We start from the raw sequence: 19,783 nt of genomic DNA, 5'->3' as shown, positions 1-19,783 counted from the left end.
ATGTATTTAACGGGCTTTCCTGGTGGCTCAGCCATAAACAATCCACCTGCAATGCAGGAGATGTGAGTTCGATCCCTGGGTGGGGAAGGTCCCCTGGAGGAGAGCGTGGCAACCTACTCCAATATTCTTGCTGGGAAAATCCCATGGACAGAGGAACGCGGCAGGCTTTAGTTCAGAGTGTTGCAGAGTCAGACAAGACTGAAGCAACCAAACGCAAACATGGGTGCATTTAAAGCACTGGCCCAGGGTGAAGACACCATTCTAATACATCTCCTACAAGGCTCTTTGTAACTGAGCAGGATGCTTAGAACAGTGAAAGGATCTAAAGATACTAGGGACTAGTTCTCTGATGGCAAAATTGAAGAAATTTTTTTGTAGTGGAGCTTTTCCCTACGTCTGCCACCTACGGTCAGGGTCAGAGCCACTATCTTTTAAGAGGGTCAACACTTGTGATGGTTGTGTCTAAATTTGCACTTTCTAACACCAGTCAAGAATTAGCTTTCTGTCCTCCCTGCCGCCCCTCTCCCTTCCTTCCATGGGTTTGTGTTAGGATTTGAGAAGCGATGGTGGAACAATTCAGTAACTTTTCTTGAAAAGCTCACAGATAAGGGAGAGTAATAAAGATGTTCACACACTAGCTGGTTGCCAGAGGTTCTAGGTTCTATTGTTTTGCTAGACTACGTGTCTACGCCTCAGCTATCCCGTTTGTAAGATGTCAGGGCTGGGAGAGGACTTCTGAGGCCTCCGCCCTAACTTCCTGGGCGCTTATGTAATGTAATCAAAACCATAATGATAATAAAAACAGCAGCCACATGAACTTGAGTGCTTATGTTCCAGGCACCACACGCGCTCAATGCTTTATTGTCGCAGTTTCACGAACTTCCATTTTGTGGATGAGAAAACAGAAGCTATGTGAGTTTAAGCAACTAGGTCACACAAGTATTATTAATAAATAGTTGCGTTGGACTTTATATTCAGCTGGTTCCATTGCTTAAACTTCTCATGCTTTTGCTGCGCTCACTCCTTCTTTTCAAGCCTGGGCCATTGAGGTGCTTTGGGTTCAGGCAGGGAGTTAATTTTGCCACGATTACTAGTGATACTCAGTTTTTTTTAATGCGTGTTCTGTGTGTATACAGTCTCACTTAATTTTCACAGCAACCGTAAAGAGTGGTTCATACTACTCCCACTATTGTACAGATGGGGAAAGGGAGGCTCAGAGGGACTGATTAAATTGCTCAAGGTCACACAGCTAGCAAGCAGCTGGGATCCACAGTCAAACTGCGCCCACCCCGCCGCCGACACCACTCCGCCTCCAGCTTGGTGCAGGCAGCTCCGGCCAACCCAAGGGATAGGCGGGGCGGCCCTGCCGGGTCTGGGGGCCGGCCGCGGCCGCACGCCTCCGCCGCGCACGCGCTCTCGGGCTCCGGGTCCGGACGCGCCGCGGGCGCGAGGACGGCGGCGAGGAGCGTGCGCGCGGTGACGTGCCGGGCGCCATGTTGGAGGGCTGGTGGTAGCGGCTCGGGGAGGTGCTCGCTCTCTCGGTCTCGCTCTCTCGCTCGCTTCCCCCAGCTCCCTTCGGTGCCCCCCCCGAATCGCCTGCGTGCCGGAGTGTGTGCGAGGGAGGGGGAGGGCGTCGGGGGGGTGGGGGGAGGCCTTCCGGTCCCCGGGAGACCTGCGGAAGGAGGCGGAGGCTGCGAGGGACTCCGGGAAGCCATGGACGTCGAGAGGCTGCAGGAGGCGCTGAAAGGTGGGGGTAGCTGCCCCCTCTCCCTTCCTCCTTACCCTCCGTGGCCGCCTCTCCGCTCCCTTCTGGGCGAGTGACTCCGCGGGGCCAGGCTGGGGGAGGGCGCGCTTCCCCGGCTCCCATCCCCCCTCCCGCTTTCCCGGGGGCGGGGAGCCCCGTGGGCAGCTCCCTCCCACCCCGCTCTGGGCTTTGTGTCGGCCGCCGGCGTCTGGGCTGGGGGAGGGGAGTCGGGAAGCTCTCGAGGGGGCCCCGGCCCCTCTCCCACTCCCCGTGAACGTTTCGGGGGCCCGCAGCCCCCTCGCAGGCAGGCTTCGTTCTCTATCATCCCCCTGCACACCGGACATCGTGGGGAGAGGGAAAGTGAAAGGTTTCGGGGCGGGGGTAAGGGGGCGGCAGAGCAACTTTCAAGTGTCTCTGGAGGTCCTTTTTTCAGAGCTTCTGGAGTCATCTTCCACGCGCCCCAATTCTGAAGTGGTCGCCTTCCCAGTTCCGAATTGCTCGCCATCCGAGCAACAGGCTTGAGAACTTAGAATACCGTGATTGCAGCGTTTTGAGAATTAGACTTTGATACCAAGGATCATTGGTTGATGACTGCAAGAGGGAGCTGGTGTTTCATATAACGCAGATTTATGAACCTCACGTAAACAGTTTGGGGGGAGTTGGGATCTGGGGTTTGTATTTTAACAGGTCTTTGAGATGAATCCCCCGGACTGCATTAAGGATGGTTGGTGGAGAAGTGCCCCCTTTAGGAAGGGTCTCGTTATCTATGAAGAGTGACATTTGAAGTTGGAGAGTCAGGTGGAATTTATTTGAGAGGCTTTTAAAATTAAAAATAAAATTAGTTTCTTAATATGAGAAATGACTGGAGAGGAAAGTTTGTTTTTAAAGGGCATTGGAAATGGTTGGTGGACTTTGAAAAATACTAATAACTTGTTTCTTCCCTTATCTAGATTTTGAGAAGAGGGGGAAAAAGGAAGTTTGTCCGGTCCTGGATCAGTTTCTTTGTCATGTAGCCAAGACTGGAGAAACAATGTGAGTTGAAAACATAATCGTATTCATAAACCTGTGTGTCCTTAAGAATCTCTTAGGAAAGGGACAGAAGTGTATTTCAGAAGCATTGAATAATCCATCTGTCTAAATTGTACAAGCCCCATATTTAAAGCATTTACTCAGTGTATATGCTTCATTCACTTCACACCATGCTCTGTAATGAATTTTTAAATTGTATTAAAATTTTTCTTTATGCTTTTGCACATTTAGAATGTATTCCTCTAGAACAGCCAGAGAAAGGAAGAATGCATGTTCCATTGTGACTCTTTTTGGCCATTAACAAGCGGGCTTATTTCCAGAATTCTGTGGCTTTGATTCTATTTCAGCTTCTTTTTTTTTTTTTTAGTGGTGGTATTTTCTCATATTGTCCTGTATCCAGCCTTTTGTTGTCATTTATATATGTGGGTGCTGGAAGTATCACTTCTGCTTATTCTCTTGGGCACTCAGGGTGATTATCTGACAAATTCCAGATGCTACAGTCTTGACTGTCCTGTAAACTTTCTAGGATAGCTAGCTTGTTAGCATATGCTCAGCATTTTATTAGGCTTGATTCCAAATGTTGTGAATCTGAAACTTATACTGTGAAGTTAAGACTGTTTTCAAAGGAACGTTTATGAATCTAAAACTTACACTGTGAAGTTAAGATTGTTTTCAAAGGAACATTGTTTCATAGTGTCCAGTGTGTTTTGCAGGAGTTGTTTTCATTCTTGTACTGTTCATTTGTAGAGAGCAGTGCAGATTTGGTGACTGATTTGTAGTCGTGTCTTTGTATAGGGGTAGGGAGCAGGAAGGGGAGAGGTTTTGGAAGGTGTAGTGTTAAAAAGTGGGATTTTAAAAAATTCTTTTTGAGGCCTAATAAAAAAAGTGTAAGCTTCAGCAATTATGTACATTACATAATTATGTATCCTTTTGTTTGGCTTTATTAGCAAATGTTCATTTCTTACAAGATTTGCTTTCGGTTGCAGCATAGTCTCCTGATAACTAGCCTGCTTTTAAAAGGGGCAGGGGGAACCTCTTTAGTGGTCATGCCAACAAACTGAAACTCCTTACCTCTTTCTAGGTCTGTGCAGATTGCCTTCCCTTCTTGATATAGTGCATTGGCCGTAAATGTATAAATAGTTGAAAGTTTCTTCAAGGAAGCTTTTTAATATCCTGTTTGACTGGATCACCAAGTGGCTTGGAAAATTTAACCTGATTTTTCTGAACAATTATTTATCTAATAGAGGACTTCAGAATATCATCAGTCTTCCCATCCTTGTCCACACTCCTCCTCCCTCCCCGCTAATCTCTAGGTCTTACTATAGGTCTTACTATTTTTGTATTAAAATGACTGATGGTGTTAGATTCTTTATGGATTTTGGAAGATATTTTTAAATTTATGATTCAGTGTTTTTACATTTAGTTTTATTTAGCCTTTGGTTTTTTAATCAATTTGAGTGTGCCTTAACTTTTGATATGGAAATTTGCAGTTTCTGTCATCATTTATGGTTAAACTGAGCTTTGTCCAACTTCTAAGATTGTAAATAGGAGAATGAAAATCTAAAGGATAGCAGTTCAGATCTTTCTGATGTTTTGGTATAGGTGGGTTTCTTAAGAGTTCCTGGGTTTCTTCCCCTCATTTCTGATTTAAATAAGTTTATTCAGTAGTGCCTTTTTTTTTTTTAACCCTTCATTTATTGAAAACAACTTCATTTATTGAACTGTATATGTTGGTAAATTTTGACATCTGCACTCATGAAACTATCACTGCACTCCAGATGGAGACTATATAAACATTACTCCCTCTTGCCCTTTGTTACTTGTCTTCCATGTGTGTGCTCTCATCCCATCAGGTAGATTAGCATGTTCTGAAATTGTATGTAAATAGAATCATACAGTGTATTCTTTGTCTTTTAACAATTTTTTTTTAAATTGGAGGATAATTGCTTTATATCTGCCTTTTTTTACTCAGGGTGACTTAAGATGACTCCATGTCCAGAAATCAATAATTCATTCCTTTTTATTTTTGAGTAGTAGTCTTTACATGGATATCCTACAGATTTTGGTTCATTCACTTGTTGATGGACATTCGCATTATTTCCAGGTTTTTAAAAAAAAAAAACTATGAACATTCGTGTATGCGTCTTTGTATGCATTCTTTTCTCTTGGATAGCAATCCATCCAAGAGTGGAATGGTTGGGTCGTATGGTATGTGGATGTTTAACTTTAGAAACTGCCAAACTGTTTCCTAGAGTGATTGTACCAGTTACTTTTCCACTGGTAGTATGGGAGTTCAGATCAGTTTCTCCACATCCTTTCCAACACTTAGTATGATCAGTCTTTCTCATGTCAGGTATTCTGATAGGTGCCTATTGTATAGTGATTGTAATTTGTATTTGCTTAATTACTGATGATGTTGAGCATCTTTTCAAGTGTTTATTTGCTGTTTGTGTCTCTTTAGTAAGTTGATGCTTCACGTCTTTGCCCATTTCAAAATGGAGTTCTTTGATTTCTTACTAGATTTTGAGAGTTCTTTATATATATGGATACAAATTCTTCATCTAATGTGGTTTGCAAATACTCGACTGTGTGGCTTGTCTTTATTCTCTTAACAGGGTATTTCAAAGTGAAATTTTAATTTTAATTCCATTTTGATTTTTAAAAATTTCCTCTCTTGAAAGATTCTTACTGCATTATTTGTTGTGATCATTTGTTCTTCTCTGCTTTCTAGTTTAGTCATTGTTTCCTGAAGTAGTTTTTTCTGTTCTTGGTCTCTGCTGTATTCTATTGCTTCATTTTCTGAGTTTCTCTGACTGACTTGCATCGTTTTTCTCATGTTTTTAGCTCCATTTGAAATAGTATAAGGTTTTGATCAAGTCTTTCTAGCTCTGCTTCACTGTCTTAAGGGATGTTATTCTGCTCCTTATTCTCCTTTTCTCTTAACCACAGTTTCATATCTGATTTGACCTTGATATTTTTCTGTCTTGCATTTTTATATAAAAGTAGTTTTCCTGACCTTTGAGTAGGAGTCATGGTTCAGAGTAGCTGTTGTAACTTCACAGAGCTCTCTCATTGTTTTTGTGAAGTGTTAGAGTGTGGAGCTTGCTTTCTGAAATTTCTAGGTTTTGTTTTGCTTTTATTTGAAGCTTCTGTTTGCTTTATCTTGTCTCTTTCTCTTGTGTGTGGGGTCTTCTCTGGATGGGAGCTCTGATGGTTCACTTTCAAGAGCTCATGGGAACAAGACTTTGTTCTTTTCAGCTCTTGTTGGAGATTTTTCTCTTCATTTATTACTGGAGTAATACGTATCTCAGTTTCAGCTGTTCTCAGATTGACCTGCCATGATTTCTTGTGAACAACTGTTGGCTGTTTTGTGTTTCTCCTATTTGTAGCCCTTTCAGATACACTGACTTCTGTTTCCTCTTGTACAGATTCTTATAATGTACAGGTCTTCTGACTATGAGTGTTTCCTCATTAACTTATTTTTGGGGGGTTGTGAGATAACCTTGTTCAGGTAGATTCGTTGTAAATGTTTTTGCTTATTGGTTTTGGGTTTTGCTGTCTACTTAACGTCTGACATAAGGGGTTTTGGAGAGATGAAAAATTCTAGCACCTCTGCCATCCTTTTAGAATTAATGCTATTTAGGAGAACTTTGTAAGTCAGTCCCTGTTAAGTTAGTTTCTTCATCTGTAAGATGGGGATAATAATAGTACCACATAGCATGAGTACATCATACATGGAAAACTTGGAAAACCAAACACTACATGGTAAAGTGTTAACATTATTTGTTTACTCAATAAATAGCAGTTGTTAATTGTGTTGATACTGCTTATATTGAGTCTGCTTTTTTCCCCTCCTTGCAGTTTCAAGCTCTTTGTATTTATTAATTTTGACATATCACTAAGAAAATCACAGTTAAGTTACTTTAAAGTAGTAGTAATCAACAACTGAGATGTGCGTTATTATAAATAAAATCTCCTTAAGTCCATGAAGCTGCTAAATCCTTCTCTGGCTTTCTTTAGGAGGGAATTTTGTCTAGCATAGTGTTGGACACTTGGAATGTTATTTCTAAAATGTCACTTTCACATATACCTTTGGCATTTTTGCCACATCCTAGCATCTGTATAATTATTTATTTTTAGTTAGGTTACTTTTTTCTTCAGATTTTTTAAAGATGGAAAAATGACAGATAGAGGTTAAGCCCTCATTTTGCCCCTCCCCAGAAGTGTAATCAATATGTTAATTTTTTCCTATTAATCTAGTGAGAAATAAAGTCTGAAACTAGTGGTTTGTTGAATTAGTTACATCTTTCTGCATCTTTTTAAAATCTATAAATAATAAAGTGTTGATTAGTATTGATTACCCATGTGCCATCTAAATTCCTGTCCTGTATGTGCCATCATCACAGTGGTACACAGAGGAAGCACAGTAGATTTTCAGTAAATAAAGTTAAGTGGATGCCCTTTTGCATTTAAATATTTTAGTAACTGCAGTGATTAAGATGGGAACATGAAGAAAATTATAGTTTTCCTTTGTTTCATCAGATCCAACCTGCAGACCCACTGCACAGTGGCTACTGCGCGATACCCTGGAAGCTAGATGTGCCAGCTTTGTTTTCTGACTGGAATTAACTTCAACTCTTGAATCTTTTGGGTGTACAAATGAGTTCATATTTTCCATGTTTAGTCCAAATTTTTACTAGTAGTTGGCTAGTCCCCTAATTTCATGAGAGTTAGCATGTGGTAATGTCATTCTTGGAAGGAGGATGGCTTGATTCTGAATTGAGGTTAGCAGTGTGTCTGTGTGAATTAGGACCGATCATTTGTGAACCTGTTTCTGCAGTTGAAAAATGGGGTTTATACCATGTAGTTGCCTCAGATATTGTGAGGATGTGAATAAATGAAAATATGTACCTATAGATAGTGAAATTGGGGAAAGAATAAAAATTACAGTTGTCTATGTGTTGAGTTTAAATAAGAGCATTTGGTTCATGAAACAAGTCTGAGGTACTTAATCTTGTGGCAAGAGCTCTGGTTTGAGAATCAGAGCAACAGAGAGGCCTGGGTTTGAATTCCCTGCTCTATCACTTAGTCTGTCACCAAGGCAGGCCGACTGAGACTACTCGATGCCTTATTTTCCTTACAGTAAATACAGGTAATGAAGTAAATCTACCTCAAGGGATGTTGTGGTGATTCACTGGGTTTATGCTTTATAGTGTTTAACATGGCCCCTAGTGCACAGTGACGACCCTCTCTCCCCTCCCACTACTGTTCAGTTCCCAACAAGTTAAATACAGTGAGCCACATTTCCTTCAGACATTGAACAAGGAGCTTAGAAGAGGTGATTTCCAAATTTCAGAAGCCTTGTAGGAGTTTATATCATGGCAGTAGTTACTGGGGTGGTATTGCAGTAACAGTGGTTGAGGGTGGGGCATAGTCTTGAAGTGGTTGCTGTTAAATGTCTGCCAGTGCAGAAGATGTTAACTGTTGGGGGTATGTTGCATAGATCAGTAGTTTGGAGACAATTTAAAAAAAATGAGGATCACTTGTCTGTACTTGGATAAGAGACACCAGTCAGTGTTCTCACTAGCTCATGAGAGACACAGAGCGGTTCCCATAAGGTCTTAGTGGCACTTACAAGTTGCCTTTTATCTGCATCCAGAGATCTTCTTTGTGCCTGCTAATGAACGTGAATTCATGATGCTTATGGATTGTTGGGAAGCCTGTCACCAACTTCACGTGGTTTCAAAACATCATCTTATTAAGGAGATAAGGAATTTATGGTCCAGTAAGAAGATAAGGAATTTATGATTCACAGCCTACAGTAATTTCCCTCTGTTTTGTGGACTATTGGTCTTTTACCTTTTTGATATGGGAGTTTATTGGGGTGGAAGGGTGAGTGAGTGTTCATGTTTGTGTCTGCCTCCCTAAATCAGTTTTCAGTATCAAGAGCAGAAAAATTTTTAAGTCACTTACCAAAACAGTATAGACAGTTGAAGAGGAGACTGTCAGCTGTTATTTAATTTAGTACTTATGCCTGTGAAAGCTTTATATTTTAAAATACTTGGTGAATGTGAGAATGTTAGATCTTCATTTTTGCTAGGCCTTCAGATGTGTTCAGTTGCTCATTTTTGTTTTCTTTGGTTTCACCCATTTTATAAATGCTATTTATATAAAAAGCAGTCCTTTTTATATATCAGGCTGTCTGGGTTTGACAGTCCTTATAACTACCCTCCTAACTCTGTTCCTACCAAAATAGATTGAATATGATTGAGAACATACGTCACTGATTGTAAAGTGTATAAGAGCTAATTTGTCTCAATTAGTAAAAAAATAATAAATATATAAATAATAGTAATATGTGCCATATAGTAAATAACATGTCATATATGTGGTAGTTCAGGTAGGGCTTTTTTTGTTACAGCGTACCAGTTTGACTTTGTGGCGAGGTGAGGGAGTGGATAGCTTTATTGAGACATCTACTGTAGAGTAAAAGACACATTTGGAGCTGTTTATGTCAAGGTATCTTTGTTGTCTCTGTGCTTAAATCTCCTTGACTCTAGGTTAGCAGGCTGTTCTGGTTTCGTTATAAGCTGTTTCAGTGACTGTGATGAAGTAAATTAGTCACCTAAGCCCTCTTTTGCTCTGTTCCCCAGCTGAAAATATAATTAATTAAACACTTAGGTCACAGTCTTTATGAAATACCAGGCATTCAGCAACCACCAGGTCCAGTACCAAGATAAGGAACAATTGGGGCTTCCCTTGTAACTCAGTTGGTAAAGAATCTACCTACAGTGCAGGAGACCCAGGTTCGATTCCTGGGTTGGGACGATCCTCTGGAGAAAGAAATGGCAACCCACTCCAGTATTCTTGCCCGGAGAATCCCATGGACTGTAGCCTGCCAGGCTCCTCTGTCCATGGGGTCACAAGAGTTGGACACGACTCTACAAATCATAGATTGTTTATATACTGTGATATAAAAACTAGAAATGAGTAGTAAAAATGACCCTTAATACCAATTTTGATACCTACAAGTTTTTGAAGCTTACTGAAATGAAATCCTAGGAATGAAAACATGCTGACTAGTAATATAATCTCAGTTCTCTAATCTCATCAAGCTTCTTTATACTTGCGACTGAGCTGTTTTGCTTGTCAGAATTTGGCTTCAGCTATTATATTTTTCTTCCTTCCTATAGCCAAATCTGACTTAGACTCTCTCAGATGTGCATACCTGTACTTGTACTGTCTCCTTATTTGTCTGAGCTACCTGCAGGAGGTGAGGCCTTTTTAGTATTTTGACTCTTTTAAGTCTGATTCTGCTAATGTTTTTTTTGTTGTATGTGGTGCTGGTTAGTACTCCTACCTAGTTAAGAGTCTTTGATTGATTTGGAGGTGGTAAGTCAGAAATCTTGGGACTAGAAGTTTCACATAAGAACTTCTATTTCAGGTTTGGGTTTTTTGTTTTTTGTTTTTTTGCTTCCTAAAAGGTATACCTTTAATGAACATTTGTTTTGTGCCAGACACTATCAGATGTTTAAAGTGCTTGCCCTAATTTAATCTTCACTATTACTATCTGAAGTAGGTATCTCCTTTTTAAAATAAGGATACCAAGGGTCGCAGAACTTAAATAGTTTTAGGATGGTGCAGCTGGTGAGTGACAGAATTGGGATTTAAACTCAGGCATTCTGATTTCAGACAGTCAAGAATTTGCCTGCAACACGTGAAAACTGGGTTTGATCCCTGGGTTGGGAAGATCCCCTGGAGGAGAGCATGGCAACCCACCCCAGTAGTCTTGCCTGGAGAATCCCCATGGACAGAGGAGCCTGGTGGCCTGCAGTCCATGGGGTCTCAAAGAGTCAGACACAACTGAGGGGCTAAGCACAGCACAGCAGATTCTGACTTCAGATTCTCCCATAACCTGTACTTTATACCACTTGGCACTTGTTCAGCAATCTTCTCACATCTGAGAATCCTTACAAAACTACTTGGAATTTGAAGCTGCACATTTGGGAGGAATCTATTATCACTGTTATTTTTGTAATTTCTGAGGCTTTTATGCTATTTACCCAAGCCAGACCCCACAAACCCATCTAGCCGCCCTTCCTTGTGCTGTCTTGTGATATGATCACCTAAGGCGCTGACACTAAAGATAGTTTCCTGGGGAAGGGGGTTGTGGCATATATGGGGAAGGTGGTTGTGGCATATATGGGGAAGGTGGTGGTGGAGGTTTGCTTATAAGTTGTGTCCAACTCTTAGAACCTCAGGGACTAGAGGCTCCTCTGTCCGTGGGATTTCTAAGGCAAGAATACTGGAGTGGGTTGCCATTTCCTTCTGCAAGAAAAACTATAGGGGATATTGATTGAAAGGGTTGGTAAGGTAGGTGACTTGATGTACCCTAACATTGGTAATTTTGATCATTTTCCGGTGACGTCAAATGCTGAAACTTTTCAGTAATTGTAATTTTGCAGAGGTATAAATTTGAAGCATACAGGTAGTAAGACTGATGTACTTTTAGCTGGAATGTATACACCTCTTTAATGTATGCATCTTGAATTTGTTATTCTCAATCACCCAAAAATCTTACCTTTGTAATATTGGGAGGTAGATGATACTATTTACAGGTGATAAAATGAGAAAATACTATACAAGGATTTGAAGTTAGATTTAAGAGGTTTTATGCTTCCTTGGTAGCTCAGATGGTAAAGAATCCACCTGCAATGCAAGAGACCCTGGTTTGATTCCTAGGTTGGGAAGACCCTCTGGAAAAGGGATAGGCTACCCATTCCAGTATTCTTGAGCTTCCCTGGTGGCTCAGCTGGTAAAGAATCCGCCTGGGAGACTTGAGTTTGACCCCTGGGTTGGGAAGATACCCTGGAGAAGGGACTGGCTATAGACTCCAGAATTCTGGCCTGGGAAATTCCATGGACTGTATAGTCCGTGAGGTCACAAAGTGTTAGATACGACGGAGCAATTTTCACTTTCACTTTTTTCAAGAGGTTTTACAAGTGTATCTGTAATTTTTGCATTATTGTGTATTGTTGGGAAGGAGGGTGAGATAGCTTTTTGTTAACAACAAAATATTTCACTCAGAATTGTTTGTACTAAAGTGAACTTAATATTTCTGGAGATGGTTTTATTCTGGTCTTATTTCAAGGGTACTGTCCATGAGGATTCCAAGGTAGCTTTTGAGATTTTGGTCTTTTTTCCTCCAAGTGGTTCTTTAACTAGAGACTGGTGCACCTTTTCTAGGGCCTTTGCACATTAGAATATTTCTGCATAGAGTAATTTTGAAGTGGGTAGAATATGGCCTGGCTTTCTGTTATCACCTGTGAAGACTGTTGGTGAACTCTGGGTTTTCCTGTTAATAGGCTGTTGTAAGACAGTTTTGTCCTAACTGTTCATTGTAGAGGGTTCACGAGTGTACCTTGTTAACCTTGTCATCCACTTTTCTGATAAATGTTGTCTCTGGCATTTGGTTTTGCTGTCTTAGTTGCTCTAGCATTTGGCAGAAGTGAATGCCACAATTAGAATTTGGCCACTTTATTAACCTTTTTTCTTATTTGGATTGGGCCACTTTAAAAAATTCCAAAATGTTAGGTGAGTATATGGGCAAGTGGTATATATTAATACTTGTAGAACTTTCAGTGTTTCTAAAAGTTTCTTAAACCTGAGGAATATCACATATATGCTTTTCAATTTTATATCTACATATTGGTTAACAAGTTTAGTTAGAATAACTGCATTCTGAGTTTAATGGGTCATTAATTATTGTATCTATAATAAGTTAGATTAAAAAATTCATGTGCAAAGATTATGGAAATTAATACTCCTTTGGAGAAGCCTGTCTAGTTTTAAAAGCTTTTTATTTTAAAAATGCTCACAGGAATAAAGAAAAATCAAACTATACTGTTAACCTATTTTATCTGTATTCTTAATAAATTTTTTTTAACGCATGTATGTATATATGTTCTTTAAAAAATGTGATACCAAATTCTGCAGTTTGGTTTTTGTTACTTGCTGTGTTTATATATCTTTTATCAAAACACATCACTGATTTTTTTTTGGGTCGCATAGTATTCCATTCTTTGAGTCTATTTAGGTCCTTTTTGATGGTCTTAAAGAATTGTTTACAGTTAAAACAATTCAAATGATGCTTAAGTGAGCGTAACGATTGGCACATATGCAAGAATGGGGTTTATGGGTTGGAGTTCATGTGCATTATTGTCTTGATAGATAATGCCAGCTGGCCTTCAAAAAAATTTTTTTTTCATTCAAATCCCAAAGAAAGGCAGTGCCAAAGAATGCTCAAACTACCGCATAATTGCACTAATTTCACATGCTAGTAAAGTAATGCTCAAAATTCTCCAAGCCAGGTTTCCATAGTACGTGAACTGTGAACTTCCAGATGTTCAAGCTGAATTTAGAAAAGGCAGAGTAACCAGAGATCAAATTGCCAACATCTGCTGGATCATAGAAAAAGCAAGAGAATACCAGAAAAACATCTATTTCTGCTTTATTGATTACACCAAAGTCTTTGACTGTGTAGCAAACTATGGAAAATTCTTTAAAAGATGGGAATACCAAACCACCTGACCTGCCCCCTGAGGAATCTGTATGCAAGTCAAGAAGCAACAGTTAGAACTGGACATGGAACAACAGACTGGTTCCAAATTGGGAAAGGCTGTATATTGTCACCCTGCTTATTTAACTTACATGTAGAGTACATCATGAGAAATGCTGGGTTGGATGACGCACAAGCTGGATACAAGATTGCTGGAAGAAATGTCAGTAACTTCACATAGGCAGATGACACCAACCTTGTGGCAGAAAGCAAAGAAGAACTAAAGAGCCTCTTGATGAAAGTGAAAGAGAAGAGTGAAAAAGTTGGCTTAAAGCTCAACATTAACAAAGATCGTGGCATCCGGTCCCATCACTTCATGGCAAATAGATGGGAAAACAATGGAAACAGTGTCAGACTTTATTTTTTTGGGCTCCAAAATCACTGCAGATGGTGACTGCAGCCATGAAATTAAAAGATGCTTGTTCCTTGGAAGAAAAGCTGTGACCAACCTAGACAGCATTTTAAAAAGCAGAGACATTACTTTGCCAGCAGAGGTCCGTCTAGTCAAAGCTGTGGTTTTTCCAGTAGTCATGTATGGATGTGAGAGTTAGACTAAAGAAAGCTGAGTGCCGAAGAATTGATGCTTTTGAACTGTGGTGTTGGAGAAGACTCTTGAGAGACCCTTGGACTGTAAGGAGATCCAACCAGTCCAACCTAGAGGAAATCGGTCCTGACTGTCTATTGGAAGGACTGATGTTGAAGCTGAAACTCCAATACTTTGGCCACCTGATGTAAAGAAGTGACTCATTGGGAAAGACCCTGATGCTGGGAAAGATTGAAGGAAGGAGGAGAAGGTGATGACAGAGGATGAGGTTGGTTGGCATCACCAGCTCTGTGGACATGAGTTTGGGTAAACTCCGGGAGTTGGTGACGGACAGGGAGGCCTGGCATACTGTAGTCTATGGGGTCGCAAAGAGTCGGACACGACTGAGTGACTGAACTGTATACAAACAGTATATTAAAGTTACCTGTCTAGTGTCAGTACTGAGCATTATTAGACTTTCAAGTCTGAAAATCTGATAGATGAAAAATGTTTCATTTTAATGTGCTTTCTTTTCTTTTATTCCAGGATCTTTCCCTTTGTTATTGCTTTTTGTTGTTTTCTGTTTTCCTCATTTATTGAACTATGAGTTGTCCCTTTGTTTTCAGTTTTTTTGCTAGATTTTTATTTTTAAAATAATAGAGTAACTTGATAAAGTTGCTTTTAAATAAGGTATGCTTCTATTAGGAATAATTTTAGTTTAAAACAGTATCATGATGGTCTAACCTGTATAGGAAAAGGTGGTCTTTATTTTAATGGGTAGATGGAATTGTTATTTCTGGCATGTATCTGTCTTTTTTTTCTCCCATTCCTGAGACAGGTAGTCATATTTATTTATCAGTAAAAGAAACTTCAGATACAAAGGTATGAACAATGTCTTTGATTTTTATGACTGTATTTGAAATTTTGTTATGGTAAATCCAGCCTCCCCCCACCTCCACCCACCATGTGGCCCTTGTTTACTTCTTTGTAAATAATTCTAAACAACCAGTTAGAAAAAGCTACGTTCTGCCCTTAGGTTGACTGAATGCTGGGAACCTCAAAATGTCATGAAGTCCTAGTCAAGCAGAAGAAGTGAAAATACTCCCCACCCCAAAATGGACATATCTTAAAGATTGTTTCCTACTGTCTTAAAATTAGTTTTAAATAAATACATACTTTTATTTAAATGTAAGTAAAATACTTATAGTGTTTAAGTGAAAATAGTTGAAGATGCGTGAGATTTTTGAGATGTGGGATTTATCTCCAAGTTTGCATTTAATGATGTAATTTAGTTCACTTTCCTTTTCATTACTTCATAACTGTTCTCCGCCAGGGGTAACAACATCTGGAGACATTGTTGGTTGTTATAAATGGAGGGTACAGCAGGCATCAGGATACAGTGAGTACTGAGTGCTCCAGTGCACGGGATAACACCCACAGCAAAGGGTTATCAAACCCAAAATATCAGTAGTGCTGAGGGTGAAAGATTTTGCTTCATTGGAAAAAGCATACATTAAGCTTTAAAAAGTCTCTGATAGTTTTGTTCTGTGACCTGTGAAATAAAGATACAGATGTGTATGATAAGACCATCAATGTCTTCAACCAAGGCTTCTTAGTTTTATCTTTTAGGATTCTGTTGATACTTGAGAAACTTAGAAAAGTCTAATTTTGAGAGAGAAATACACTTATCCAAGATTTGATAGTTTAATTATAAAGTGTTCTCTTTCCTGATTTTCAGTTAAGAAGGAAGATTTATCTAATCAAATATTGTCTAGAACTCTTTCTCTTTGCTGGTTATACTCAACAGTCTTGACATCAGATTTGTTGGGGAGGTTTTCCCACCAAGCAATTCTGAGTCTCCTACAGTTCTGTTGTTACATGTTGTACTCAGAGTTAGCATCAGATCTCTCATGTTAAGGGCTTAGCCACACAGTCCACCCCCACCACCTGCAGACCAATCACAACTCCAGGTTGTTACACCTGTGTTTCTGAACAACAGGCTAAAAATCAGAGGTTTCTATAACCCCTTCCTCGGATTCTGTTAATTAGCTAGAGTGGCTCACAGAACTCAGGAAAACGGTTTACTGTCTAGGTTACTGGTTTGTTAATATTACACAGGATATTAAAGGTTATGAATGAATAGCCAGATGAAGAGATACATGCAGTGAGGTCCAGAAAAGTTCTGAGCAGAAGATGAGATAGATGCCTGTTGAGTTTGGGGTGCACCACCCTCCCAGCATGTGAATACATTCTTGTTCACCAATCCAGAAAAGATTCACCAGTTCAGCTTTCTGAACCCCATAGATTATAGATGTTTATTGAGGTTTTATCAGCTGGGCATGATTGATGATTAATTCCACTTTTAGCTCCTCTCCAGAGAATGGCAGTGGGGAGTGGGACTGAAAGCTTCAAGCTTCTAGTCATGACTCGGTGTTTCTGGTGACCCGTGCCCATCTCGGAACCTATCAAGAGTCAGAGTCACCTCATGAGAATAAAAGACTTTTTTATCACCCAGGAAATTCCAAGGAATTTAGTAGCTCTGTGTGGGGAACTGGGACCAGAGGCTAAAGAATAGAACAAAAGATTCTCCTTAGAACCTTTATTTTCAAGGGTTTTAGGAGCTCTTAGGACCTAGGAGCAGAGACCAGTATGCATATTTCTTATTACTCCACAAATACATCCATTAACTAGCTTCATTGGACCATTCTTATATGTGTAGAGAAGAGAAAGAGCCTTTATCTTCTCACTTTGTGGATGGAGTAACAGCTTGGTATCTTAATTAATTGCTCTGTATGTACCTAATCTGTATCAACCCATGAACTGCTGACTGGTAGTGTGGCTGTTGTGTGGCTCTCACAGAGTCACAGGCCACTACACAACCGGCCGGTACACCAGTGGGGCATGAGTGATGACAGTGTTGACCACTTCTCTCCCTCCAAAGGAGTTAGCTGCCCTAGCCACCCTTGCTTACTGTCTTTGAAACGGAAGGATTAAATTGAACCTGAGAGAGGTGAGAGAGAGAGATTGGCTGCTTCTGTCATTTTTCAGATTTAGCTGCGTGTTTTAAGTGGAAGCATTCTTCATTACACATGGATTTCACAAACAGTCTGACAAGGTCATAGAAATGGGAAGTACAAATTAGAGAGGTCTTGGCTCAGACGGTAAAGTGTCTGTCTACAATGCGGAAGACCCGGTTTCGATCCCTGGGTCGGGAAGATCCCCTGGAGAAGGAAATGGCAATCCACTCCAGTACTATTGCCTGGAAAATCCCATGGACTACCAGAGGAACCTGGTAGGCTACAGTTCATGGGATCGCAAAGAGTCGGACACGAATGAGCAACTTCACTTTCACTTTCATCAAAACCGTGCGTGTTAATGTAATTATTAATAATAATACTTCATTAAATTTGATACACATGGTAAGCTGGTCAGAACACCAGGTGTACAGATGGAGACCAGGACTGTTCTAACTAGGATATATGGTCACTCTCTTCTGTTGTGTTTGAAGCCTCCCCTGTATAGTATTACTAGGTTGTGTTATTCTTTCTTAAACTTTTATCCTGTTAGTTCGACCGATACTGTTTTTGTCTTTAAAATTGTTTTCTTGATCTGAGTTCTATTTACCTTCCCAATTTGCCAAGTGATTTGCAGTTCACTGAGTATGCAGTGCTCTGATTGCTAGCATTACGTTCTAACATCTTTCTGTCATCATCTTTGCCTCTGACATTTTCCTTCATGGGATAACTTCAACTTGTCCTTTAAGACTGTTCAGCCAGCTCCATTCAAGTGCATACGAATCTACTGAAAAGCTGTCTTGGATCTCCTTTTCTCCATAGGAACTACCATATTTCTGACATGCATTGATCGTATTTTCTATTAGTTTGTTTCTGTTTGTGGTTCTGTAGGCTTTGATGGGGCTGAAATTGCCTTGCTCAAAATGTGGTGCAGTGTAGGAGCTGGATTAAATATGTGAATTAGAAAAATTAAAACTTGTTTTCATCTATTAAATAATTTTAAAATATTTAGAAAACATTACTGGTATCAGCATTTTGAGTGTTGTGTGTGTGAAAATTCTGAGACTGCTTGCTTGCTTTCTTCCCTTTCAGTTTTTCTGTGTCCAGATTCTATTTATCCTTTGTCAGTTTTGTTTGTTTCTAAGCCCCCCTAGTTATTTTGTTTTTGTTTTAGCTGGAGGATAATTGCTGTACAATGTTATGGTGATCTCTGCCATACATCAACGTGAATCAGTCATAATTTTATATATATATCCTCTATCTTGAGCCTCCCTCCCTTCCCCCATCCCACGTCTCCCTAAATGTTAAACAAGATAGTAATCTTGCTTTTCTAAAGTCTCCATGGTACCATTTTCTACTCTGTATGGGAATTTTAATATATTATTTCTTCTACCAAGCTAGGCCCTTTGAAGCCATGATTTGTTTTTTGATCGTTACATCCTTCAGTATCATCTTCCCTTCAAAATAGTAGCTTTGCTGTTTTAGCTTGGGCTACTGCAAGAGTAGAGAGAGAGCTGGACTGTGAAGAAGGCTGAGCGCCGAAGAATTGATGGGTTTGAACTGTGGTGTTGGAGAAGACTCTTGAGAGTCCCTTGGACTGCAGGGAGATCCAACCAGTCCATTCTGAAGGAGATCAGCCCTGGGATTTCTTTGGAAGGAATGATGCTAAAGCTGAAACTCCAGTACTTTGGCCACCTCATGCGAAGAGTTGACTCATTGGAAAAGACTCTGATGCTGGGAGGGATTGGGGGCAGGAGGAGAAGGGGACGACCGAGGATGAGATGGCTGGATGGGATCACGGACTCAATGCACGTGAGTCTGAGTGAACTCTGGGAGATGGTGATGGACAGGGAGGCCTGGCGTGCTGCTATTCATGGGGTCGCAAAGAGTCGGACACAACTGAGCAACTGAACTGAACTGAACTGTAAGAAAATACCATAGACTGGGTGACATTAAGAAGAGAAATTGTTTTCTTACAGTTACAGAGACTGGAAGTTTGAGATCACAGTGCCAGCATGGTTGGGTTCTGGTGAGAACCTCTCTTCCTGTCTTGCCCAAGCCAGCTTCTTGCTGAGTCCTCAGAGAGATGGGATGGGACCCTGGGGAGGGTGACTCTCCTGCCTGCTCTCCATAATTGCCCCCCCCTCATTTCTTCTAATAAAAGCAGTAGTCTCATTAGGAAGGTCTGACTCTCAGGACCTCATTTATACTTGTCTCCCAAAGGTCTCATCTTCAAATACCATCACATTGTGGGCTAGAGGCTTCAATATAAGAAATTTGGGTGGACACAAACACAGTCCATAAGATTTGTCAATGCTTTGCATGTCTGTCTTTTTATATTTACTGATTACATTCAGGTATGGATTGTTTCATGCAGTTGTATTCTTAAATTTTTGATGTTAATTGAGTTTTTTGAAGTAAATACTTTAGGTATGCACTGCTAACAAGGAAGTGGGAAGAAAAAGGGGCTGGGATTTATTGAATGCGTACTATGTAAGAGTAAATGCATGTTATGTGACATTTTATGTAAAAAATGCTGGTATGAGGTTTTCTGCATGCAGAGGTTGCCTTGCAGTGTATTTTTTTCCAAGTTAGGGTTTGTGTAATTTCTGTGTATCGGGTTTGCTTAAGTTCCTTCACATCTTTACTGAGATGTCAGCAAATAATTATTGAGCATATACCTGAGCTGGGTACCTTAGAATGCACTGGTGAGTATACAAACCATAGTCCCTTGTAATATTTATTATCTTGGTATTATATTCATATAATATTTTTTAAAAACATTTAGTTTGGTTGTGCTGGGTCTTAGTTGTGGCATGCGGGATCGAGTTCCCTGACCAGGGGACGAACCTGGG

General features: G+C 40.2%; 1 protein-coding gene across 1 annotated transcript in view; it reads left to right on the top strand.

Moving 5' to 3' along the window:
- Nucleotides 1–1,303: 1,303 nt before the first annotated feature.
- Nucleotides 1,304–19,783, top strand: part of PPP4R2 (protein phosphatase 4 regulatory subunit 2) — a 57,054-nt gene continuing 38,574 nt past the window's right edge. The window contains exons 1-2 of the mRNA XM_069561900.1: nucleotides 1,304–1,747; nucleotides 2,695–2,776. Coding sequence (XP_069418001.1) covers nucleotides 1,714–1,747; nucleotides 2,695–2,776 — 116 coding nt within the window. The 5' untranslated portion in view covers nucleotides 1,304–1,713. The remainder of the gene's footprint in view (nucleotides 1,748–2,694; nucleotides 2,777–19,783) is intronic.

Source organism: Ovis canadensis, chromosome 19, assembly GCF_042477335.2.
Source record: "Ovis canadensis isolate MfBH-ARS-UI-01 breed Bighorn chromosome 19, ARS-UI_OviCan_v2, whole genome shotgun sequence".
Taxonomy (NCBI): domain Eukaryota; kingdom Metazoa; phylum Chordata; class Mammalia; order Artiodactyla; family Bovidae; genus Ovis; species Ovis canadensis.
Note: the sequence above shows the minus strand (reverse complement) of the source record. Positions and strands in the feature narration are given on the sequence as shown.